The sequence below is a fragment of the Humulus lupulus genome, chromosome 9 (genome assembly GCF_963169125.1).
Source record: "Humulus lupulus chromosome 9, drHumLupu1.1, whole genome shotgun sequence".
NCBI lineage: Eukaryota > Viridiplantae > Streptophyta > Magnoliopsida > Rosales > Cannabaceae > Humulus > Humulus lupulus.
The window spans coordinates 75,733,032-75,759,076 of NC_084801.1; the positions used below are offsets into that span (position 1 = coordinate 75,733,032).

Genomic DNA, 26,045 nt, shown 5'->3' on the forward strand with positions numbered 1-26,045 from the left:
ATCACATATATTTTTCTCAATATGCATCACATCTAAATCATGTCTTAGTTTTAATTTAGGCCAATATTCTAACTCCCAAAAAATACTTTTTCGCCTCCAGTTCGTGTTATTTTCATAACATGCAGCCTTCATTTGTTGCTTATCATCCTTAATGATCTTATCATTTTTACCTGCCCTACATTTCCATACACCTTTTAATTTATCTAGGATTTCATCTCCTGTTAAAATTCTTGGAGGTGAACGCCGTTCGATTGTACCATCGTACTCCATATCATTGCGCCATTGGTGGTTCGGACACAAATATCGACGATGACCCATGAAACATGTTTTTCCTCTTATTCGAAATGAAGATGTGTCATCTTCACAAACAGGACAAGCTTTATAACCTTGAGTGCTATACCCAGATACATTACCATATGCTGGAAAATCATGGATCGTCCACAATATTGCTGCACGAATTGTAAAATATTCTTTACCAATAATATCAAAAGCACGTACACCATTTTCCCATAGTTCTTTCAGCTCATCGATCAGAGGTTGTAAATAGATATCTATGTCTTTTCCTGGAGCACGACGTTCCGGAATCAATAATGCCATCATTAAGAATTCTCGTTTCATGCATCTCCATGGCGGCATGTTATATGGCATTAGTAACACTGGCCACATACTGTACGAGTTTGATAAATCACCGAATGGATTGAACCCAACTGTTGCAAATCCAAGCCTTACATTTCTAGATTCTTTTGCAAAATCTGGATATTGTCTATCAAAATCCTTCCAAACCTCTGCATCTGCTGGGTGTCTAAGTACACCTTATGTATCAACACGTTCTTCCTTATGCCACCTCATATCAGATGATGTATGGCGTGACATAAAAAGTCTCTGTAGTCGTGGAGTTATAGGAAAATATTGCATCTTTTTGTGTGGGATCTTCTTGCCTTTAGTTCCTTGGAGTTTGTATCGTTCATGACCACATATAGGACATTTTTCAGCATTTTTATTCTCTTTCCAAAATAAAGCACAATCATACTCACATACATGAATAGTTTCGTACCCTAAACCAAGATCACGCAACATTTTCTTAGCGTCATAATAAGATCGTGGAATTCTATTGTCTTTGGGAAATGCTTTCGAAAGTAAGTCGAGCAACAAATCAAATGATTTGTTACTCCAACCACACATCACTTCAATGTGCATTAGATTAAAAATAAATGTTAAGATTGAGAACGTTGTACATCCAAAGTATAACTCCTTTTCTGCTTCTGCAAATAAGTCAGGCAATGTATTCCTTTCATCATTGTGCTCATTTGAATCTCCAAGGTTCACAAAATCACTCTTCCTATGATATTGACTAGCTAAATCTTCTAATGTTGGTCTCATATCGTCATTGTCTTCATCATCATCGCTGTCATATGGTATGTCTTCTTCATTGTTTGATTCTACTTCTTCTTGATCTTCGTTTACTTCTGTGATATCTTCCCCGTGAAACTCCCACATAAGATATTTGGTATAAAATCCTTTTACGAATACATGATGCTCAATTGTCTCTAAGTCATGATAATATAAGTTCATACATGAAACACATGGACATTGAATCTTATTTTCACCATTTAAATGCAAAGTTGATAACTTAATAAAACTCTTAAGTCCATCAAAATACTCCACTGATAATCTATTCTTTTGGAAAATCCAACTTTTATCCATCATTTCTCTATTATCTTTCGAACAAGTAGACGATGGATTATACTTCATTGAGAAAAATAATATACTTAATTAGCCCTTGAATTGTAGTTATAGGGTATGATAGAGTTATGGTACAAAAAACATGTATTCGATGCACGTATAGAGTAGGATATTAGTATAAGTGTTTCTTATCCTACTCTATTACATGGATATTTTTTTTTTTTATAAATGTGTTTAATTTAAGTGTCAGATAGACACATATGTGTAAGTCTTTACTTGGTACATGCCATTATTTTTTTTATTTTTTTATTTAAAAAATTCATTCAAATATTAAAAATTTATTTAAAATCTAATAAAAAAAATTAAAAATCATTTAACAAAAATTTTAAAATTTTCTTTTTTAAGGAATAAATACTAAAATTATTATTCATGAAACAAATTTAATTATTAAAGTAAAATAAAAATAAAAAAACCAAAAAACTTTAGAAAATCCTACTATAAATTCAAATTTAAAATAATTAAATATATAGAATTATAAGGTTCAATGATACTAAAACCAAAATAATAAGCTTAAACCCATTAACAGAATTTTATTCTAATCAGACACTAATGAGCTTAATCCTCTCAACTGCCTATAAATAAGGTTAGAGTATCACTTGTTTAGTGCATGCAAAAATGCGACCTAATAAATCTATAAAGAACTTAAGTTTTGCAATTTCTTATTTCTCAATACAATTAACTCGTGCACTAGGACAAATTAATAATCTAAATCCCGTACGTGTTTGATTTTTTTTTTATGCATTATTGGTTTATTTGTAATTGACAAAAAAACCAGTCAACAAGTATTAAATCTATCTCAATTCCAGAATGAGTGACTACTATCTTAGTTTTTGGATGCGTGAGTAGTTTCAACGAAAAAAATCTTGAATACTTAAATTTTTTTACAAACACTGGAAGATTTCTTAAATTCCAACTTTAATTAAAAAAAAATTATCAAAAAGAAAGGAAAAATTAATAGAATGTCTCACAATAGTAAAGTTGATAAAGTTTGTACACAATATAAAATACTTTTTTAGAAAAATTAATAATAAAGAATCTCATTCCACAATCGAAAAAATGTACCACCACATAATTAACTTTGAAATTTTATGAATTCGCATGGGGTATTTCTATCAATGGAATATATAGTGTGTTATGATATCTAGGCAAATAAGTAATTTTATTAAATTAATATTAAATTAGTAAGTGGTCATTTCCTTTCTCTATGTATTTTATTTTTCTTTTTAATTTTATTTCTAAATTAAAATAAAGGGCTTCAGCCAATACACCTCATCCGAAAAGCCCATTTGGTTTTCTTCTTCATATCCCTAGCTCCTTCTCACTCTAATCTCTCTATCTCTCAATTGAAATCAAACCCCAGACCCCATTATTCTTCCCCTCTCTCTCTCGTATTCCTGTCTCCCTCTCACTCTAGCTCTCTTTGTCTCTAATTCTAAGTTTCTTTCTTCTCCGTAATCCCTCTCTCTCTCACCCTTTCGCACAGCTTCCATACCAAATTTCATTTTCTTCTTCATATTCCCCTACACAGTCTCAAATCCCTAGCTCTCTCTCACTCTAATCTCTCTATCTCTCAGTTGAAATCAAACCCCAGACCCCATTATTCTTCCCCTCTCTCTCGTATTCCTGTCTCCCTCTCACTCTAGCTCTCTCTGTCTCTCTCATTCAAAGTTCACATACCAACTTCTAACTGAAGGAACTCGGAATCATCTAACCGAAAGGTAGTGATTCCAAGAAAGGTGGTGGTGGAGGTTCGCAAGATGGGAAGATTGGGTCCAGCAATGTCCTCACGAACCAGTACACAGGTAAAGCTTGGTTTTTTTTTTCTTATTCTGTTCTTGGGTAGGCTTGAATTTGGTTTTAATTTTTTTTTCCTGATCTGTTCTAATCATAGAGAACTAAGAAAGTCATAAAAGTGTCTATACATAGCTATCTTAGATACTGCGCCTACTGTGAGTATTTTATCACGAACTGTCTTTGTTGCTTGAACTTTCAACTTCTTAATTTGATGGCTTGTTTTAAATAGGGTCACACGTTGCGACTTCTGTCCTTGCCAGATTTCTTAGATCGATCAATAAGCAAGCTATTGAGGTTTGAATGTCCACTTCTCTTTGCCTCTCTTGTTTATTTTTCTTCATAATATTATATATTTTCTCCTTTTCTCATTGTCTTTTGCTCTGGACCTTTTAGAAAGGTTCTTTTGTTTTACCAATGCAAAAGAACATCTTGAAATTTCACTAACTTTAATCCTTTATTTTCATATGGTCTATTACAGCTTAAACAAAAGATTGCTTTAGCCACCTCAGCCATCAAATCTGTTTTAGGCCAAGAACAGCCCAAGCAGGATGCAGTAAGCCGGTTGTCATTCTAGCTGCCGTTATGTTTTCTTTTACACGAGTTTATAGACTATCTGAGGTTATCTATGATGCAGACTGAAAAACTGGAGCGACTAAGGGAGAGGATGATCAAAGTGCGGGAGATTTTTCGAGACACTGATTCAACATAATTTGTTATTGTAACAATTCCCACGGTAAAATCTTTAGACATTTGACTTGGTAAATGGTATATTTTGCTTGCTTGCTGGTATATATCATCTATTTCTGAAGTATACACTGAAACTAATGAACATGATTCATCATCGACAAATGCATAACTTTATCTCTTAAAATCAAGGACCTGATAAAGTTTCTAAATTATTTTCCTACCCCCCTTCCGTAGGATCACCAGAAAAATCCATGCTTAAAAAGCTTGCTAAGAGCAAGTCTTGAGAGTTTTGAATTCAAATGATATTTTGTCTGCATTTTAACCACAGGTGATGGCAGTCAATGAATCATCTAGCGCTAGTGCTAGTCAATAGTTGGGTATGAATTTGGTTTTTTTTTTCTTGTATCTGTTCTTGGGTAGGCTTGAATTTGGTTTTAATTTTTTTTTTCTGATCTGTTCTAATCATAGAGAACTAAGTCAATACTTGGGTATGAATTTGGTTTTTTTTTTCTTGTTCTGTTCTTGGGTAGGCTTGGATTTGGTTCTAATTTTTTTTTTCTAATCTGTTCTAATCATAAAGAATTAAGAAAGCCATAGAAGTGTCTCTATATTGCAGTAATAATTGACATTTTATTATATATATATTTATAAACATATAAGCTCTGCACTGACAGATTTAAGACTACTTACTTGTTCTTTGTATTTTTTTTCTTTGATTATAGATTTCCATCAAAGAGTGTTTGATTTGTGTGATCAAAATGGCAGAAAACACCTAATGAATCTTCAAGAAAGTATAACAACATTCATAAGAAAAAAGAGATGTATATGTCTATGATCAATGTTTTTATTTCCAAGTTAATTTCAATGCATATTGTTTTAGTGAAATATGGTAGAGAGAATAAAAACCTGTTTGTCAGTACCTTCTCCTTACACCCAGTTGAAGCACCTACAGAAAAAAATTTAATTAAACAATCTAACCAATATAGCCAAGATATTTAATCAGTATATGGCATACATACCTCAACAAAATGTCGATGAACTAGTGAAAAAAAAAGAGATACTCACTATATATATTAATTTTCTTAGATAGTGCTATCCTCCTTGAAAAACTGAAATTTAAATTTCAAACTAGTTTTTTAATTAATACTTTTATTTCCTATATTTGTGCCTGATTAAACTTATATAGAGATATGTATATTTTATGAAATAAAAATTTGAAAATATTAAATTGTTTTTTTATAATTAATTTTTATTATATTTCCCACTTTACACGGTTATGAAAAATTTAATCTAAATTTACATTTTATAATTACTGGTTGTTGTTTCCTAAATATGTGGTTATAGATAAGTAAGATATTTTTTAATTATTAAAAAAATGAATATGCATATATATAATAGATTAGTTTTTTATATTATGTCAAATATATTTGTATTATTGACCCATACATAGGAATCAATTTTGAGACAGCCCATTCGCTTATATATTTTCAAATTTCAATTGAATATCATATAATAAATTTATTTATATATTTGTAAGTTTGTATATTGCGTTTAAGTTATTCCGATGCCTAGTCTATATCATTTGGCATTGAGGTCACATCCTTTACACGATGGTTGAGGTGAGTCTTACTGCCATTGTTTTTAAAATAATCCTTTACTTAATGAGAACTTTGGCTTTTTTTAATGATGCCTGATTGAATGTAGCTAAGGTATTTGCTAAAAAGACTAGGATAATATTTATCTATGATTTGTTGAATAAAAAATCTGAGTATTTTCCAAAAAAAATTATGGTTTTATTGGGTGATATTTGACTTGTTAATGACCATGACTTGGCTGAAAGCTCATCAACAATTCCACTGGGTTTGTTCAAAGTGAACTTGATGAAAGAATTGTTCTTAAGCTTCCTTTCAAGTAAATTTATTATGAATGTGTTTGATATCCTTTTGTAAATTATTCATTTATTTTAGTACTGATTTAATACGTATCGTAAGTTGCTATTCTGTTGCTTTTCTTTTAGCTTTTGGAGCAAGAGAGTGAGTTTAACACTCCTACTCTTCTTGTACTACTTCAGTCTATATGTTATCCAATGCTTTTATTCTCTATAGAAACTTTAATTTATATCTCATAGTTCTAGTGATTTATATCACCAATTTGTTTCATCGTTGGATTTGTACATTTTTTTGTGTGTATTTGTGAGACTGGCATTTTCGATCAAAATGTAGAAAATTTGATTTTTTTTTATCCATTTCTTGATTTGATTTAAGAAGTCTATCATTGAATCTTACAATTAAAAGTTACATGTGACGGACAGAGATCATAACTATGGAGAGAGTTTTAAATTTAACAGAGTAGCTATCCATTCTTTTATTTATAGTCTTATTGAGTGATGGCTGTCATTGTGAATATCTAAACTTCCCTTAGGTCAGTATTTGATTACCTGTATAGCGTTATATAATTTATTGGATTTTGCTAACATCTAAAGTAGTTGTTCAACAATTAGCTTAGATTTATAATGAGAAGCTATGTTTCGACTATAATTCCCTTATGTGTGCATGTGCATATTGCTTTCCTAAACACATTGACAATGTCATGCATGAGATTTTCTAGTTTAATATTAAAACACTTAAGGATTTGTGCATATTCATTCGCATTTTCTGATGCCATGTAAAATTTGATTATATATATTTATTGAATGAATATTCTTATAATAATTTTATATTTTTGAATTAATTTATACTTTAGTTTTTCTTATAACTTTGAATTAATTTAAGATACAGTATAATTTTTTTTAAAAAATGTAAAGGATAATTATATTTGACATCATATATATTGAAATGTTGTTGAGTGGTTATTGCTTATTTTTTCTCTTTTACTAAGAGATTTCAAACTGTTTTGAACATTTTCTTTGTTGAAATGGCCTTTTAAGGGTCTGATGTTACTATATATATTTGGTGATTATGGGACTGATTCTATTTCGCATACCAGTGATGTTCTTTCTTTGGGAAGTTGGCTATATAATATACATGTTCCTCCATTTTCTTTTAGAATATGGAATTGAATGCTAGTTTTTCACCCTATTATCTTTTCTTATCATTTTATAACATTTAAGGTGTATAATATTGTTAAAATTATCACTACATTAATAATTTTTAGAAACTAGATTCCTCTTAGTTTTTTGAGTATGTAAGTGTATGTAAGTCCTTTACAATTAATAGTTATCTCACTCGCTCTCCTACTAATTGTTTTTGACAGACTTTCCCACTACAATTTGACATGATGTTATTCACGTTCAAAATATTTAATTTAATTTTGTTAAATATACTTTTATTACTCCATGTTACATAGTTTTGTTCCATTAATGCCTTGTTTCTGGAAATGCTTCTGCAACTAACAAAGGCAACAAGTATGAATATCAGCTTGCCCAATTAGTATTATGCAATTTGTTGAGACATGAGTTACAACCCAATTGGAATTTTGTATTTTCTTTGTGATACACTTTTCTCGGGAGGCTTTCTCAAATATTTTAACCATTTACCAAAACGTGATATACATATGAAAGTTCCCTATGATTAATAGGTTAAGCCCATCCCAATTTCTTAAGTTCAATGTTGACACCCCCAAGAAAATGGAAAGGAGATGATAAGCACCTGTTAAAATGTAACGCCCTACTACCTTAGAGCCGTTACTAAGTGAGTTTAAAACGGAAATTCTGCATTTAACTGACTCTACGAGGTTTCTAAAACCAAAAGTCTGACTAAACCAGAGGTTAAGGCTGTAATCTTTGAAAATGTTTAGTTTCATTGAAAACATTAAGTATCAACCATCCGGGATCCCAAAAATAAGGTTTTACAAAATATTTACAACTCAAAATAGATTTACACCTGGTTAACTATCAAAAGAATAAGTTAAAACAGCCATATACAAAATGCCCCCAACCAAAGCAGTCGGGCAGGCCGAACATGTACGCGCTGCCCCCACGCTCTCCATACTCATGGGCGGTTGACTGACTCTTTGCTTTTACCTGCCACACAGAGCACCCGTGAGCCGAAGCCCAGCAAGAAAACTCATACAGTATATAACATATGCATAGAATATAGCTGACATATAATCCACTGATAAGTAGGAAAACCATCAGACTGAACAAGCACGGCCATGCCGCCCCATAAGCCTTACCAAAGCTTGGGGTCTCGGTCCTTACCGTAAGGATAACTCATGTATCCATTGGGTTCCACCTTGGCTATAAGCACTTCATGTGCTAAGTGTTACTTCCGGCCCCAAGGCCGTTCTCGGCCTTCGCCGCTCTCGGCCTTAGCCGTTCATTTCATTATAATCACACATATAGTACATTTCGAAATAATCATTCAAACATATAATAATTCATTTAAGGTTATACATTTGCACATAATACAATCTAGGGCCATGCCCTGCAATAACACTGTGGGCCCACGCCCTGTTCTGGGGTGTTACGGTTTTCTTACCTTTTAATTCGATAGCTTTGATCACCTGACTCCTCGAGCACGATCCTACTCGAGCCCTAGCGCTCACCTAAACAAAATCCATAAGTCAAAATCATTACCAAACCTCAAGTCCAAAACCTAGCCTCGGGACCAATCCCGAGCCCTCGGGAAGTCCTAGATCCACAAAACAAGGCGGTGGAATCGAGCCCCGAATCCTAGGTCAAAATCTCTCAACAAAAGCCCAAAAACCCCTTTCTGTGAACAGTGCAGCGCTACAGTGCTCTTAAGAGGGCGCTATAGCGCTACAAGCTGAACCACACCTCCCCGGAAACAGGGCCTAGCGCTACAGCGCCCAAAGACTAGCGCTGTAGCGCTAGTTGCAGATTGGCCACACCCAAAAATCGTTTCTGCGATTTCCTTCAACCATTTCAACCCCAAACTTGTCCAAATCTTTCCCAAACCCAAAAACAAACTTATCAACACCTCACACTCATCCCAATCATCCCAAGAACCCATAACCCAAGCTCAAGCAACCCAAAACTCAAGATCTACCATAATGAACCTTAAACCCAGAAATTGAGTCAATCATCAAAGTTAAGGACTTAGAAATCATATCGTGGATGGAAATTCGACCTTGAGTTGAACCCTAGACCTCCTTAGCCTGCTCCTTCTCAACCTTGGCCTGATTTCCCCAAAAATCCCCATCTATTTAGCTCAAATACACAGCTCAAACCAGTCAAGCCCTAAAACTGAAACTTCTAAAAACTTACCTCAAATTTTTGATGTGTTCTTGCTAATCCCTTGCCAATCTTCAAGTCTAGCTTAGAATCCTTGATGCTCAGCTTACCCTAGCTCACCACTGAGCTTAGCTCCAAGAAAAATGAAGGGAAATGGTGGGAGAGCCACAAACCGATCCTTTGAAGAAAACCCACACTGTTTTTCTCTCTTTTCTTTTTCCTTCCTTCTTTCTTTTCTCAGCCTTATAACTTTATTCTACCAATCCCACTAAATATAAAGCTTCCTTTAACTTATCTCTAAAAAGCCTAATGACCAAAATGCCCTCCCTATTAATTCTAAACCTTTTTGTCCATGTAGGGCCATTTTAGTCATTTTACCCAATTCCCACTAATTCCTCGAGTGTCTCTAATAATTTCCCGCTTACTACCCAATACCTAATTAATCACCAAATATACAATCCTCATCATCAAGATTAACCTCAATATATTTTCCAAATTCCCATTTAAACTCCCCAGGCTTAACCCAAGCCGGGTATAAATTCCCTCTTTGACTTTTCCGCTAACCCGCTCATTCTAGGATCGTCTTGAGTCACAGATCACAGATATCAACACAGTCATGCCCAAAATGGCCAAATTACAATTATGCTCTTTCTAAGATAATCATGTCTACATGCATACTAATACACATAGTCATGCATCTCAAATAGTCAAATAGTCATATAACATGCATTAAATCATAATCATGTATTTAACTCATTAAAGTCACACTCAAAATCCCATTATGCCCTCCAGGCACACTAACCAAGGCCCTTAAGCCTTATTAGTGATTTTGGGTCGTTACATAAAATTTGTGGTACGTTGACTGCTACTTTTACTTGTTTACACGTGAAATTCTCTTCTTGGTATTCTTTAATTTTTCATGTTCATATGTTTATCTCATGATCAAGTTAATTAGAAATTTGTTCTATTATGTGTTATTCTTGAATTTACTTTTGGGTGTTCTGTTCTGGTTTATGTGTACTTTGTTGAAACTTGGTCGTACAAGGCCCTTAAGCCTTATTAGCGATTTTGGGTCGTTACAACTATCCCCTCCTCATGAAAATTTCGTCCTCGAAATTTACCTGAACAACTCGGGATACCGCTCCCGCATATCCGACTTCACTTCCCAAGTCGCCTCTTCAACCTTGCTATTCCTCCACAATAATTTAACCAAGGCGATGGTCTTGCTCCTCAAGACTTTGCCCTTTCTATCAAGGATCTGAACAGGCTTTTCTTCGTATGATAAATCCCGATCCAACTCCAAGTTCTCATTGCTCAACACATGAGTAGTATCCGATACATACTTCCGGAGCATGGATACATGAAACACGTCATGAACCCCAGATAGAGCTGGAGGCATTGCTATCCTGTAAGCCACCTCCCCAACTCGTTCCAGAACCTCAAAGGGGCCAACAAACCTGGGACTCAGCTTGCCCCGAACGCCGAATCATTTTACTCCTCTCAGGGGTGAAACCCTGAGGAATACATGATCACCGACCTGAAATTCTACGCTCCTGCGTCTCTGATCTGAATAACTCTTCTGGCGACTCTGGGAGGCGAGCATACGAGCTCTAATTTTCTCAAGTGCCTCATTGGTCCTCTGAACCATCTCAGGACCTAAATACCTTCTCTCACCTGCCTCATCCCAGTGCATCGGTGATCTGCACTTTCTTCCATATAGCATCTCATACGGAGCCACTCCGATAGTCGCCTGATAACTATTATTGTACGAGAACTCAATCAGAGGGAGATACCTACTCCAAGATCCCCCAAAATCCAACACACAAGCTCGTAACATGTCCTCCAGTATCTGGATTGTCCTCTCAGACTGTCCATCCGTCTGAGGATGATAAGCAGTACTAAACCGAAGCTGTGTGCCCATTGCCTTCTGTAGGCTATTTCAAAACATGGAAGTGAAAGTGGGGTCTCTGTCGGATACTATCGACCTCGGAGCCCCATGAAGTCGAACAATCTCCTTCACATAAAGCTCTGCATACTGCTCCACAGTATAAGTTGTCCTCACAGGCAAGAAGTGGGCGGACTTAGTATACCTGTCCACAATCACCCACACCGAGTCATGCTGACCCACGGTCTTTGGAAACCCAACCACAAAGTCCATGGAAATATCTTCCCATTTCCACTCGGGAATCCCTAGAGGCTGTAATAATCCTGCTGGCCTCTGGTGTTCAGCCTTAATCTGCTGACAGGTTAAGCATCTAGCCACATAGTCCACCACGTCCTTCTTCATGCCTGACCACAAATACAAAACCTTCAAGTCGTGGTACATCTTCGTAGAACCTGGGTGCAAAGAGTAGGGAGTGGTATGAGACTCGTCCAGAATCTCTCGCCGAATGTCTGGATCAATCGGAACACAAATCCGTCCTTTGTACTTCAATAAACCCATCTCAGAAATAGAAAAGTCCTTAGCTGCTCCAGTTAGGACATTCTCTCTATGTTCAACAAACTGGGGATCCATTCCTTGTGCTTCCTTAATCCTCTCGAGGAGAGTTGACTGAAGAGTAATGTTGGCCAACCTACCAACCACTAACTCTATACCTGCTCTGGTCATCCCTCCAGCTAGTCTGTCAGATATCTGCCTCGAACTATACAGCTGACCTGGGCCGCTCCGGCTCAATGCATCAGCCACTATATTAGCCTTCCCAGGATGGTATAGGATATCACAATCGTAATCCTTTACCAGCTCTAGCCACCGCCTCTGGCGCATATTCAAGTCCTTCTGGGTAAAGAAATACTTTAAACTTTTGTGATCAGTGTATATCTCGCATCTCTCACCATACAGATAGTGTCTCCAAACCTTAAGTGAGAATACCACTGCAGCTAACTCTAGGTCATGCGTGGGATATCTCTGCTCGCACTCCTTTAATGGCCTTGATGCATAAGCTATCACTTTCCCAGCCTGCATCAACACGCATCCCAGACCCTGTCTAGAAGCGTCACAGTAGACCACAAACTTCTCATTATCTGTCGGCAGGCTTAGCACTGGTGCAGTAATCAACCGCCGCTTCAACTCCCTAAAGCGGTTCTCACATCGATCTGTCTAGACATACTTGGTCTTCTTCCTTGTCAATTCTGTCAATGGAGTAGCAATTCTGGAGAACCCCTCTACAAACCGCCGGTAGTATCCTGCTAGTCCAAGGAAACTTCTAACCTCAGGAACACTGCTGGGTCTAGGCCAATCTCTTACTGCTCCAGTCTTACTTGGGTCGACCAGTAACCCATCCTTACTGATAATATGACCCAGAAATGAAACTTGCGATAACCAGAACTCGCATTTGCTAAACTTAGCATATAGCTTATGCTCTCTTAGCCGCTGCAACACCAGGCGTAGATGATGCTCATGCTCAGTCTCTGACTGGGAGTACACAAGGATATCATCAATAAATACAATCACAAACTTATCCAGATAATCTTTGAAAATTCTGTTCATCAAATCCATAAATGCTGCTGGGGCATGGGTTAATCCAAAGGACATAACCAGAAATTCATAATTTCCATACCGTGTCCGAAAAGCAGTCTTTGGTACATCCTCTTCTTTGATCCTCAACTGATAATAGCCTGATCAGAGATCAATCTTTGAAAACACTGTGCTCCCTTGAAGCTGATCAAATAGATCGTCAATCCTAGGTAACGGATACTTGTTCTTGATGGTCAACTTATTCAACTCCCTATAGTCAATGCACATCCTGAGCGATCTATCCTTTTTCTTAACAAATAATACTTGAGCACCCCATGGCGAGAAACTCGGTCTGACAAACCCCAAATCCAGTAGTTCCTGCAACTGAATCTTCAATTCCTTTAATTCTGTCGGAGCCATTCTGTAGGGTGCCTTGGACACTGGCTCTGCTCCCGGAACCAATTCTATGACGAACTCAATCTCCCGCTGTGGCGGAAATCCTGGCAGATCTGCTGGAAACAAGTCTGGAAACTCACAGACCACTCTGGTTTCATTCGGTCCCACTATCGCCACCTTGGAGGAATCTACAATACTCGCTAGGAATCCTATGCAACCCTCCTGCATCAGGCCTCTAGCCTTTAGTGCTGAGATCATAGGCACCCACGGTCCATTCACCGTTCCCACAAACACAAAGGGTGCCTCGCCTTCTGGTTCAAAGGTCACCATTCGTCGCTTACAGTCAATTGTTGCTCCATACCGCGTTAACCAATCCATTCCTAGTATTATATCAAAATCGTCCATATCTAGATCAACCAGGTCAACAAACAATTCCCTACCGTCTATTACTACTGGTAATGCTCTAACCCACCTCCTAGAGACTACCAGTTCTCCTGTTGGCAATAAAGTCTGAAAACCCCTAGCATACAAAATACTAGGTCTACAAAGCTGATCAATCACCCTAGCAGATACAAATGAGTGAGTAGCACCCGAATCAATCAATGCAGTATACAAAGAACCGGCGCTAAAAATTTGACCTGTCACAACTGAGGGACTGGCCTCCGCCTCAGTCTGAGTCAAAGTGAAAACCCTAGCAAGAGCGAGGCTGTCTCCCTGATTTGGCTCCTCTTTCTTAGCTTGTGGGCAGTCTTTCTTCAAGTGATTGGTGCTCCCAAAAATAAAACATGCCCTGATCCGGCACTCGCCCTGATGCCGTCGCCTGCATCGAGGACACATCAGAAAGCTCCTCCAGTTGTCATTTCCGCCCTGACGGCCACCAACAGAACTGCGAACCCTCCTATCAGAACCATAAGGAACAAATGAATCTGGTGCTCTTCTTTTCTGCTCACTGGGGCTGCCGGCCCGACTAGGCCCAGAAGAAGGAGGCACTGTCCTCCTGGTATCGCGCCTAGTAGCGCTATCCTTCCAGATCTGATCCTCAGCCCTCTCAGCAGTTAGGGCCTTATCCACCACTTGTGCATGAGTAGTCTCTGGAGCCAATGTAATACTCACATCACGGGCGATCATCACATTCAATCCCCGTATAAACCTATCTCTCCTGGCCGCATCAGTCGGCACTAGCTCTGGCGCAAAATTCGCCAATCTATCAAATATCAGGGCGTACTCGGTGACTGATAACCTGCTCTGGGTCAGGTTGATAAATTCATCAACCTTCGCAGCTCGAACTGCTACACTGTAGTATTTCTCATTAAAAATGTTGTTGAATTCTTCCCAAGTCATAGTTGCAGTATCCCTTCGCTGCCTTACTACATCCCACCATATTTGTGCATTATCTCAAAGCATATAGATGGCACAATCAACCCTTTCCTTTCCTTCAACCCTCATGAAATCCAAGATTACAGAAATCACATTCATCCACTGCTCAGCCCGCAGTGGGTCTGTTCCACCCTCAAAGGTAGGAGGTTGCTGTTTTCTGAATCTTTCATACAAAGGTTCCACCCTGTTCTCAACCATAGGCTGAACTGGAGCTGGTGCTACACTCGGCTGTAGTGGTAGCCCGGTGACTGGCGGAGGAGCCTGTTGCCTCAACTGACTAAGTTCTTCCTCTGTTTTCTTCAATCTACCCTCCATTTCGGCTAATATCTGTTGCCAGTTCTGAGGAGCAGGTGGAGGGTCCTGACCATGATTGTCATCCTCGGCCCGAATGCCGCGGAGTCTCGATGATTGCCGAGGCATTAAAACTAAATGCCTGCAATCAGTGACACCGTTCATCAGGCATGATAATAAGATCCAATTCTACCTCTCAATGTCTACAACAACCAAGATCAACAATCCAAATAACTTACAGATATCATACAGCACACAACGGGCCTTGCCCTGGCATCATGCATATGTTATTTCACTCATCATGCTCATAATAACCTAAGCAGGCACACAAGGCATTCAAACACATATTCAGATATATTAATCAACCATACCAATCAACCCTGAGTCGAGCTTTTCAATGGCAGCGTGCGTACATGTTCGGTTAATCTCCAGAACCAATAAACCTTGGCTCGCTCTGATAGCAAGTGGTAATGCCCTACTACCTTAGAGCCGTTACTAAGTGAGTTTAAAACGGAAATTCTGCATTTGACTGACTCTACGAGGTTTCTAAAACCAAAAGTCTGACTAAACCAGAGGTTAAGGCTGTAATCTTTGAAAATGTTTAGTTTCATTGAAAACATTAAGTATCAACCATCCGGGATCCCAAAAATAAGGTTTTACAAAATATTTACAACTCAAAATAGATTTACACCTGGTTAACTATCAAAAGAATAAGTTAAAACAGCCATATACAAAATGCCCCCAACCAAAGCAGTCGGGCAGGCCGAACATGTACGCGCTGCCCCCACGCTCTCCATACTCATGGGCGGTTGACTGACTCTTTGCTTTTACCTGCCACACAGAGCACCCGTGAGCCGAAGCCCAGCAAGAAAACTCATACAGTATATAACATATGCATAGAATATAGCTGACATATAATCCACTGATAAGTAGGAAAACCATCAGACTGAACAAGCACGGCCATGCCGCCCCATAAGCCTTACCAAAGCTTGGGGTCTCGGTCCTTACCGTAAGGATAACTCATGTATCCATTGGGTTCCACCTTGGCTATAAGCACTTCATGTGCTAAGTGTTACTTCCGGCCCCAAGGCCGTTCTCGGCCTTCGCCGCTCTCGGCCTTAGCCGTTCATTTCATTATAATCACACATATAGTACATTTCGAAATAATCATTCAAACATATAATAATTCATTTAAGGTTATACATTTGCACATAATACAATCTAGGGCCATGCCCTGCAATAACACTGTGGGCCCACGCCCTGTTCTGGGGTGTTACGGTTTTCTTACCTTTTAATTCGATAGCTTTGATCACCTGACTCCTCGAGCACGATCCTACTCGAGCCCTAGCGCTCACCTAAACAAAATCCATAAGTCAAAATCATTACCAAACCTCAAGTCCAAAACCTAGCCTCGGGACCAATCCCGAGCCCTCGGGAAGTCCTAGATCCACAAAACAAGGCGGTGGAATCGAGCCCCGAATCCTAGGTCAAAATCTCTCAACAAAAGCCCAAAAACCCCTTTCTGTGAACAGTGCAGCGCTACAGTGCTCTTAAGAGGGCGCTATAGCGCTACAAGCTGAACCACACCTCCCCGGAAACAGGGCCTAGCGCTACAGCACCCAAAGACTAGCGCTGTAGCGCTAGTTGCAGATTGGCCACACCCAAAAATCGTTTCTGCGATTTCCTTCAACCATTTCAACCCCAAACTTGTCCAAATCTTTCCCAAACCCAAAAACAAACTTATCAACACCTCACACTCATCCCAATCATCCCAAGAACCCATAACCCAAGCTCAAGCAACCCAAAACTCAAGATCTACCATAATGAACCTTAAACCCAGAAATTGAGTCAATCATCAAAGTTAAGGACTTAGAAATCATATCGTGGATGGAAATTCGACCTTGAGTTGAACCCTAGACCTCCTTAGCCTGCTCCTTCTCAACCTTGGCCTGATTTCCCCAAAAATCCCCATCTATTTAGCTCAAATACACAGCTCAAACCAGTCAAGCCCTAAAACTGAAACTTCTAAAAACTTACCTCAAATTTTTGATGTGTTCTTGCTAATCCCTTGCCAATCTTCAAGTCTAGCTTAGAATCCTTGATGCTCAGCTTACCCTAGCTCACCACTGAGCTTAGCTCCAAGAAAAATGAAGGGAAATGGTGGGAGAGCCACAAACCGATCCTTTGAAGAAAACCCACACTGTTTTTCTCTCTTTTCTTTTTCCTTCCTTCTTTCTTTTCTCAGCCTTATAACTTTATTCTACCAATCCCACTAAATATAAAGCTTCCTTTAACTTATCTCTAAAAAGCCTAATGACCAAAATGCCCTCCCTATTAATTCTAAACCTTTTTGTCCATGTAGGGCCATTTTAGTCATTTTACCCAATTCCCACTAATTCCTCGAGTGTCTCTAATAATTTCCCGCTTACTACCCAATACCTAATTAATCACCAAATATACAATCCTCATCATCAAGATTAACCTCAATATATTTTCCAAATTCCCATTTAAACTCCCCAGGCTTAACCCAAGCCGGGTATAAATTCCCTCTTTGACTTTTCCGCTAACACGCTCATTCTAGGATCGTCTTGAGTCACAGATCACAGATATCAACACAGTCATGCCCAAAATGGCCAAATTACAATTATGCTCTTTCTAAGATAATCATGTCTACATGCATACTAATACACATAGTCATGCATCTCAAATAGTCAAATAGTCATATAACATGCATTAAATCATAATCATGCATTTAACTCATTAAAGTCACACTCAAAATCCCATTATGCCCTCCAGGCACACTAACCAAGGCCCGTAAGCCTTATTAGTGATTTTGGGTCGTTACATAAAATTTGTGGTACGTTGACTGCTTCTTTTACTTGTTTACACGTGAAATTCTCTTCTTGGTATTCTTTAATTTTTCATGTTCATATGTTTATCTCATGATCAAGTTAATTAGAAATTTTTTCTATTATGTGATATTCTTGAATTTACTTTGGGGTGTTCTGTTCTGGTTTATGTGTACTTTGTTGAAACTTGGTCGGACAAAGTACATGGAACTTTAAATTGAGCTACCATTCAGTTTATATTTGATTTTACTATGAAATTCTTTATAATGTGTTGTAGGAATTTATGAAATAATGAAAATTACATTCCTTGGTTGAAGATGATGCTGCATAATATGAAATGTTAATTTTTAATACGTAATGCTTGTTTGTGGTTATTTGATCCGTGTGGTGATGTTGTCTGAGTGAAGTTTGTGGATAAGACTCTAGTGTTTGATGATGTAATGAACTTTTCTTGGCTGTAGGTTAAGAAGCATATCAAGCAAGGCCAAGGTCATGAAGGTGGGATCTTTACAGTTGAAGCCCCTCTTCATGTTTCAAATGTTCAAGTTATTGATCCAGTCACAGGGTATGTGACTGCCTTCAATTCTGTTTGAAGAATCCTTCAGTTTTTGGTCTTCCATGTTTGTAAGTGGAGATTAGTGGTTTCTTTGCAGGAAGCCTTGTAAAGTTGGGATTAAGTATCTTGAAGATGGAACCAAAGTAAGAGTATCCAGAGGTCATGCATCAGGATCCATTATTCCTTGTCCTGAGATATTGAAGATAAGGACTAGGCCAAGGCCTACAGTTGGTACTTACTCAAATCTTTGACGCTCTTCCTTTTCTTTTTCCCTGTAGTAAAATATGACTCTCTTGATATTTTTCGTGTCATGAGGCATTTGAGCATGGATTCACTGCCTCAATTTTGCATGGAGGGCTTTCTCCTGATTTGAACAACGTGAACCAGATAAGAATGATACAAAGGCCTACTGATGTACCAGAACATGGCTTGTTGTGTGGTCTTCTATGGTCTAATCCTATTAAAGACATTCAAGGTCTGATCTGTAGAGCTCATCAGGTTTGGGATCTTTTTAAGCTCAAAAACTAGTGATGATGTTATGTTATGACAGCCCTTTAGAGCCTAAATATATGCTGATTTTGCAGGTTGTGGAAGATGGATATGAGTTCTTTGCTAACCGAAAACTTATGACGCTATTCTCAGCGCCTAACTACTGTGGCGAGTTTGACAACAACTTATGGAACATGATTAAAGTCCATTATATGTTTTGTATATCATACAATGTTTGGAGCATATATGTTTTTTGGTATATCTTTTGCTGAAGCGGAAATGACACTGTAAGCTTTTATGCTTTGTTTTGATTTATGTCTTCATTTTATTGAATAGGTTTTTCCATTTTTAGCAACAATCTATACAGCTACTACGTAATCTTATATATCTCATATCTCTTGCATTGTTATTATCTATATTTTGTGTAATTTTAGACTAAGCCTACCAGAGTTTGTACTGTTGATAAATAATTTGGTTTTGTTACTTTATTTGAAAACATTAATTGTTCTCTTTTCTTTTTATTTTCATTTTTTTGTTTTTGTTTAGTTTTCTGATCAATCATGCTCTTTTGATCATTGTTGATGATCTTCTATAATTTTGGGGTTAAGAGATTATTTTATTGTTATCCTAATAGGTACATATGAACTTAATACTAGTCCCATGATGAGTGTTGATGAGAGCTTAATGTGTTCTTTCCAGATTTTAAAACCAGCTGATAAGAAGCCAAAGTTTGGATTTGGAAGTGCTGCAGCTACTACTAGGCCAGGTCCTCCTAGTAAAGTGAAGGAACTAACAATTGTCTTTTTGTCTAATGATGATATTAAATGTACTTTGTTACATTGTATGTCACTCTGATAGAAATTGATCATTTACAGAGAGCTTTTTGTCTAATGATGATATTAAATGTACTTTGTTACATTGTATGTCACTCTGATAGAAATTGATCATTTACAGAGAGCTTTTTGTCTAATGATGATATTAAATGTACTTTGTTACATTGTATGTCACTCTGATAGAAATTGATCATAATGCACAGTTACATTGTATTTATTATTAGAAATGCTATAATAATAAATTATCAAAAAAAATTTAAAATAATAATACATTAGATTAAAAAGCATAATTTAATTTATATTAATTTTGCTACCAAGTTTTAGTAGCAAAATTACTATATTTTTAAAGTATTTAGGCATTATTTGCTACTAAAATTTGGTAGTTAAATCATTTTTGTTGGATTTTAAAATTTTCATGGCATTTTTTTTTTGCTACCAATTTAAAAGAAATTTGCTACTCAATTGTAGTAGCAAAAAAATTTTAGTAGTCACAAAAAGTAATTATTTTGCTACTAGATTTAACATTTTTTGCTACTAAAAATTTAGTAGCAAATTAAAACTATTAGCTACAAAAAAATTTGGTAGCAAAATACTTTTAGCGATGGGCTTTTAGCTACGAGGTCGCTACTAAAAAATTTGGTAGCTAAAATTGTATCAGCTACCAAATATAAATCATTTGCTACCAATTTTTAGTAGCTAAAAATCTTTTTTCTTGTAGTGCCTTCTACATGGAATCTTCAAATGTCTTGGTTGTAGGGCGAGTGGAGGAAGGTTCGCTTTCTTCAACATTCGAGTTCTTACGGCCCTCTTCCACCCATATGTACTTCTGTGCTCTCTCGAAGAAATCATCTAAATTTAAAACTTCTCTTTCGAGCATGTTATCCCATAGCTTGCTCCCTGGTCGAACTCCGGCTGTAATAGCCATCTTGAGCTCCGTTTTCGTTAAACTTCCCACCTTTGTTGCTTCTATATTGAACCTATGGATATAGTTCTTCAGACTTTCATTTTCACCATGCTTTACGTTAGCGAGGCTGGTAATTGGCATAATGTAATCATAGACCGCATGGTGCTACTGAAGAAATTCGCCAGAGAATTGTTGCCGTGATTTGATTGTTCCTGGCCTTAGCCTCTTGAACCACTTGTACGTAGCACCTTTAAGCGTAACAACAAAGAAATGACATTTTGCTCTGTTGTTGACCCCTCTTAACCTTATCAAGTCATTAAAGTAGTCTAAGTGATACTTTGGGTCCGTAGTACCCTCGTATGGTGTCATGTGAGGCTCTCTGAGGTTGACGGGGATTTGCTCAGACTGGATCTCACTTGTGAAGGGTGAATCGTGGTCAAATTATTCATCTTCTTTGTGCCCCCCAAGTGCGGTGATAATATTGCCTTGCGGGTGCTGCATTTTGATGTCTAGTTCCCTCCTCTTTTTGCTTAAGGAGCCTTGCGGGTTCTCAGACTGGTCCCTTGCCTTGCCTGTGCTTCTCAGGGGAGCAGCGGGGGGTACATTTCTTACTTCTGACCTCTTCCCATGGAGCTTTTCTCTTAGGCCAGGGGGCGCCTCTTTTGAGGTGATTTCTGCTTAATTCATACGTCCTTTGTCTTCCCTTCACTTTTGCTCCTGGGGGCATTTCGTCGGTCTAGACCCCTCATGGTACTTTGACTGGGGAGTTTTACTGGTTGAAAGTCGGGTTCTCCCATCGTCTACGGGGGCAATGTTTTCCCCTTTTTCACGCTCCTTCTCTTTATGCTTAGGAAGGGGTATGCTTGACTTTCCTTGCAGTAGGTCGTTTAAGACCTCTTGCATGCTCTCTATTGTGGTTTCCAGCCTTCAAGTCTTTTTATGTAACTCTTGAATTTCATCCTTGTAGAAACGAGTCCTTGAGCTGGAACTTATTGAGTGCACTCTGGGACCCTTGCCTGGCCCGTGCATCGATGGAGCTCTGAATGACCTCCGTCGGGCCGGATAGCCGGAGGCAATGCTTCCTTCTCCTCCCTTGGGGGAGGAGGATCCTCCAGCCTACCTCCATGCTTAGGTGGTGGGGGGTATTTCTTGGAAGCCCTCCTCTCTACTCCGTCCCAGTGAACCTCATCATCTTGTAGTTGTAGTAGGCGTTTTGAACGACTTAGAATTTTTCTTTGTTGGAAGTGATGAAAGAAAGTTGGCTTGATGCATGTTCTTCCCACAGACGGCGCCAAACTATTGACGGTGAAATCTCATCAACGAAATTAGATCAGAAAACTCAAAGATATGTACGGATATATTTAGATACGAACTTAGAATAAACTTTAAGGAAAAGTAAGCACAAATCAACAATGGAGTAAGCCATTTAATATTGCTTAATAGCCCGAGTGTAGAATGAGTTTTCCTACCCCTTTTCTGGAGGGGTGATCATCTATTTATATTGGAGCTCTAATGGCTCATTTGTACATAGTGGTCCCTCAGGACAAAATAGTACATGAGTACACTGTCAGGATAGCAGCACAAGTGTTAGTGGTGTTAGAAGAGTGGTGGTCTGCTCTAGTACATGTCAGGGGCCTACAAAAGTGCTCTTGTCTTGGTACCATATTATGCCTCCACTACTTGTTGGGTACGGACCCCATAAGCATGCTGAGAGGGTCCTGACCATATACCATTCTTGTATTGCCACTACTTGTCTGGCGTGGGCCTTGTATCCGTACTTTAATTCCTCTTGGTTAGTAGGTGCATTTCGTACTTGTACTAGCTCTTTGAGTCATAGGTGAGTTCTTACTCTCATAAGGCACCTTATTCCCATAAGCTTAATGTATTGAAATCGTTATGCGCTGCCTTGGATGACATGGTTCCAAGATTCCTATGAGGGAAGTCCCTCACGACACCCCTGATGGGCTCGAGGCCCTGATGGTCACGAGGCCTTGTGGTGTGCGAGGCACTGATGGGCGCGAGGTGCTGAGGGGCGTGAGGCGCTAAGGGGCGCGAGGCACTGAAGGGCACGAGGCACTGATGGGCGCGAGGCACTGAGGGGCGCGAGGTGCCGATGGGCGCGAGGCGCTGATGGGCGTGAGGGCCTGTGGGGCACGAGGCGCTGATGGGCGCGAGGCGCTGATGGGTGCCAGGAGCTTAGGGATGCCAGGCGCTGGTGTGCGCGAGGCGGTGAGGGGCGCGAGGCCCTGATGGGTACGAGACGTTGAGGGGCGCGAGGCGTTGAGGGGTGCAAAGTGTTGAGGGGCACGAGGCACTGATGGGTGTGAGGCGCGGAGGGGCGCAAGGCGTTGGTGGGTGTGAGGCACTGAGGGGCACGAGGCACTGATGGGTGTGAGGCGCGGAGGGGCGCAAGGCGTTGGTGGGTGTGAGGCACTGAGGGGCACGAGGCACCTAGGTGCGTTGGGGAGTTCCATCTCACGAGGCGCAAGTTGCACGAGGCACCTAGGTGTGCGGAGGCATGTCATCTTGCGAGGCGCAGGTGGTGCGAGGCAGCTGGGTGCACGGAGGCATGTCATCTCGCGAGGCGCAGGCGGTACAAGGCACGTGGGTGCGCGGAGGCGTGTCATCTCGCAAGGTGCAGGTGGCGCGAGGCGCCTGGTGTGTGGGGTCGTGCCATCTCGTGAGGTTCCTGGTGCATGGGGGCGTGCCATCTCACGAGGTACAGGTGGCGCGAGGCACTGGGCACGGCCAGGGCCCTTCACGAGACCTAGGTGCGAGGTATTTGATGCCTTGTGTGAGGGTCTTGCGACGCGAGTGGGCCTTATAGGTGTTTGGACTTGATTGCTTGGGAATTTTTTACCGGTGTGGAATCCATGTCCCTTATTTGGAATAAAGTGACTTTATGAGGCCTAGGGTCTTGCAAATATGCGGCTTCTTGGGGGCATGTGATGACCTTCTAACTCTATAGCGTACTTGGCGCCTTCAGTGTCCCTTAGCTGTTCACTTCAATAAGGGACTAAAAACCATTTTTTTTCTTGGTGGATTTTTAGTATCCACACCCTTGTATCAACTCTTACATTGATATGGTGTTGATAGAGCCACCCTGGGGACCTATGGACCTATAATATCAAGATCCAATAAATATTACATTATTAAGCAAAGTTCTTTGATTAAATAATCATATTTATTATTCTCATGATTACTCCACTAAAATTATGAGATTGAACTCTTGATAATTATAGTCATATGTTTACTGAGTGATTTATTAAGGATAAAGTGTCCATTGATATAATCATTACATACAACGTTAATCCTCTATTAATGGTTAATAATTAAAAGGAAATAAAATTACCATTTTACGCTTTTAGCTGTATCTTGTTCCTATAGTACCATTGTTTTTACTAGTGAAGGTTGTGTCACAACAAGTTTGCAACGTGAGCGCTCATAACCTTTTGAGTTCCAAAAGTCAACCCAATAGGGAACCATTATTCAATCAATTAGAAAGTATAGATTCCATATCTATTAAACTACGTCCCCAGCCATATACATCATTGAGTCCCCAAAACAATTGTTCTTAGCTTGATTATTCTAACAAACCCTAACGCATTAATCAAAGGATCAGATTAATCAAAGAGTTCATAGTAACCTGATGATTAAGATTATTGTGTATATGATCTTCGTTTGATGTCTTCGACTAATACTATGAAATGGTGTTTAAACAAGTATTAACAAATCACACTTGGTCCAGTTCTACATACTCTCAGTATGAAAAGTACCTCAACTAAAGTGTCCTATTACACTAGTAACCCAGATCTAGGTCACATGTATTCATAACACTAGTGGATCGTACTAGTAGTATTTAATCTAGAGATTCCATAACTTTATTTGACTGTGAACTATTTAAGTTTATTATCTTAATCTTGATTCTCCCATACTAATATGAGATTAAGACCGCATAGATAAACTTTAGAATTTTCTGATATTCACTTAATATTATCATATAACATTGGACATAATCTGTATATATATAATAATTCAATTAAATTATTTATTTCATTTAAAACATTTGTCAACTACAAATTTTTTAGTGCACTATTCCCAATAGTTGTAGTGTTCTGTAGTTTCCTAGAGCATTCGCGGGTGTTTATGGCATATGGCTTATAGCGAAGCTCTAGTCTGCCTATCCTCAAGTGGTCATGGCCATCTCCCCTCGAATGTAATTTAGATCCCTTTCATAGAAGTTTCCTAGGTCCTATATTGCTCTCTTGAGCATGCTATCTCACATTTTTCTCTTTGGATGCACTCCTGCAATGATGGCCATTTTTAGCTCGTCTTTAGGTAACTTTCCCACATTAGCTACCTCTGCATTGGAACATTGAATGCATTTTCTCAGACTTTCATTCTGACCATGCTCTACATTGGCAAGGCTCGTGGTGGGTTACGTGTAGTCATGGAAGGCACGATGTTGCCTCCATGAGGAAATTGTTCTTAGGCACAATCTCTTGGACCACTTATACGCAACTTCTTTCAAGGTGACTGCAAAACAGTGGCATCTCACTTTGCTATTGACTCCTCTCAACTCCATTAAGTCATTGAAGGTGTCTAGGTGGTACTTTGGATCGGTTGTTCCTTCATAAGGGGTCATGTATGGCTCCTTGAAATTGGTAGGTAGCTGTTTGACATGGATCTGTGATGGACCCAAAACAGGTATGTTTTAAATATTTATACTCGCAAGAGCACGAATCGTATTTATAGAATAGTGTTCGTGTAAGCACGAGATCAAACCCAAAGGAGTTGTCTAAAATCAAAAAGAAAACTAATTTAAATCAAAATTAATAAATTATAACCTAGTTCCAAAGATTGATGAGATTTTTGTATAATAAAAATACAATAAAAGATAATAATAAAGAAATTAAAGACAATATATATACATAAATTAATAGAAATCAAGATGGTAAAAGAAAGATTATTAAGATAATAGAATCTATAAAATGTAAGTTTAATAATATTTAAAAGTATATTGATTCCCAAGTTTTAGTAATAGTAGAAATTAATCAAACCATCACTTATTCAAATTAGATATTCTATTTAAGCACAAGTTTTTATAAAAATATAGGATTTATCCTCACTTTTTAAAATTATAATATCAAAGTATTTAATGTAAATCAATCTAATGAAATAACAAATAAATCAATGAACATTATTTATAAGGCAAAACATAATATTTTTGTTGTAAGCATTGGATATGTACAATTTAATGACACATCTTACACAAAGAATATTATGTTTTGTAATAATGAAGAACAAAGTGTAAATATGTGCTAACAATCCAAAATACATGATATTTAAGATGAAAGAAGATATTTGAACAACAAAAATCCATAAACTTTGTTGCACAAAATGGGAAATTAACATACAAAATAAATACTATCTAGTTACATATTGTTTCATCATCACCTTAATAATCTTAAAAAGATT

At 38.3% G+C, this 26,045-nt stretch overlaps 1 protein-coding gene and 1 long non-coding RNA gene across 6 annotated transcripts; one reads left to right on the forward strand and one right to left on the reverse strand.

Moving 5' to 3' along the window:
• Window positions 1-813: 813 nt before the first annotated feature.
• On the reverse strand, window positions 814-1,752 carry LOC133799809 (uncharacterized). The gene has a single exon (XM_062237802.1). The coding sequence runs from the start codon at window positions 1,750-1,752 to the stop codon at window positions 814-816; it is 939 nt and encodes a 312-aa protein (XP_062093786.1).
• A 1,280-nt stretch (window positions 1,753-3,032) lies between these two features.
• LOC133801509 (uncharacterized) lies at window positions 3,033-19,860 on the forward strand. Of its 5 annotated transcripts, none has more exons than XR_009876883.1 (9): window positions 3,033-3,545; window positions 3,767-3,831; window positions 4,016-4,270; window positions 4,553-4,601; window positions 18,247-18,350; window positions 18,439-18,572; window positions 18,657-18,839; window positions 18,926-19,117; window positions 19,530-19,860. It is a non-coding gene; the product is annotated as an uncharacterized LOC133801509 (long non-coding RNA). The 5 variants fall into 5 exon arrangements; XR_009876882.1 differs by lacking the exon at window positions 4,553-4,601 and having other exon boundaries at window positions 3,035-3,545; window positions 4,016-4,098; window positions 4,172-4,270; XR_009876880.1 differs by lacking the exon at window positions 4,553-4,601 and having other exon boundaries at window positions 3,035-3,545; window positions 4,016-4,090; window positions 4,172-4,270.
• Window positions 19,861-26,045: the final 6,185 nt, after the last annotated feature.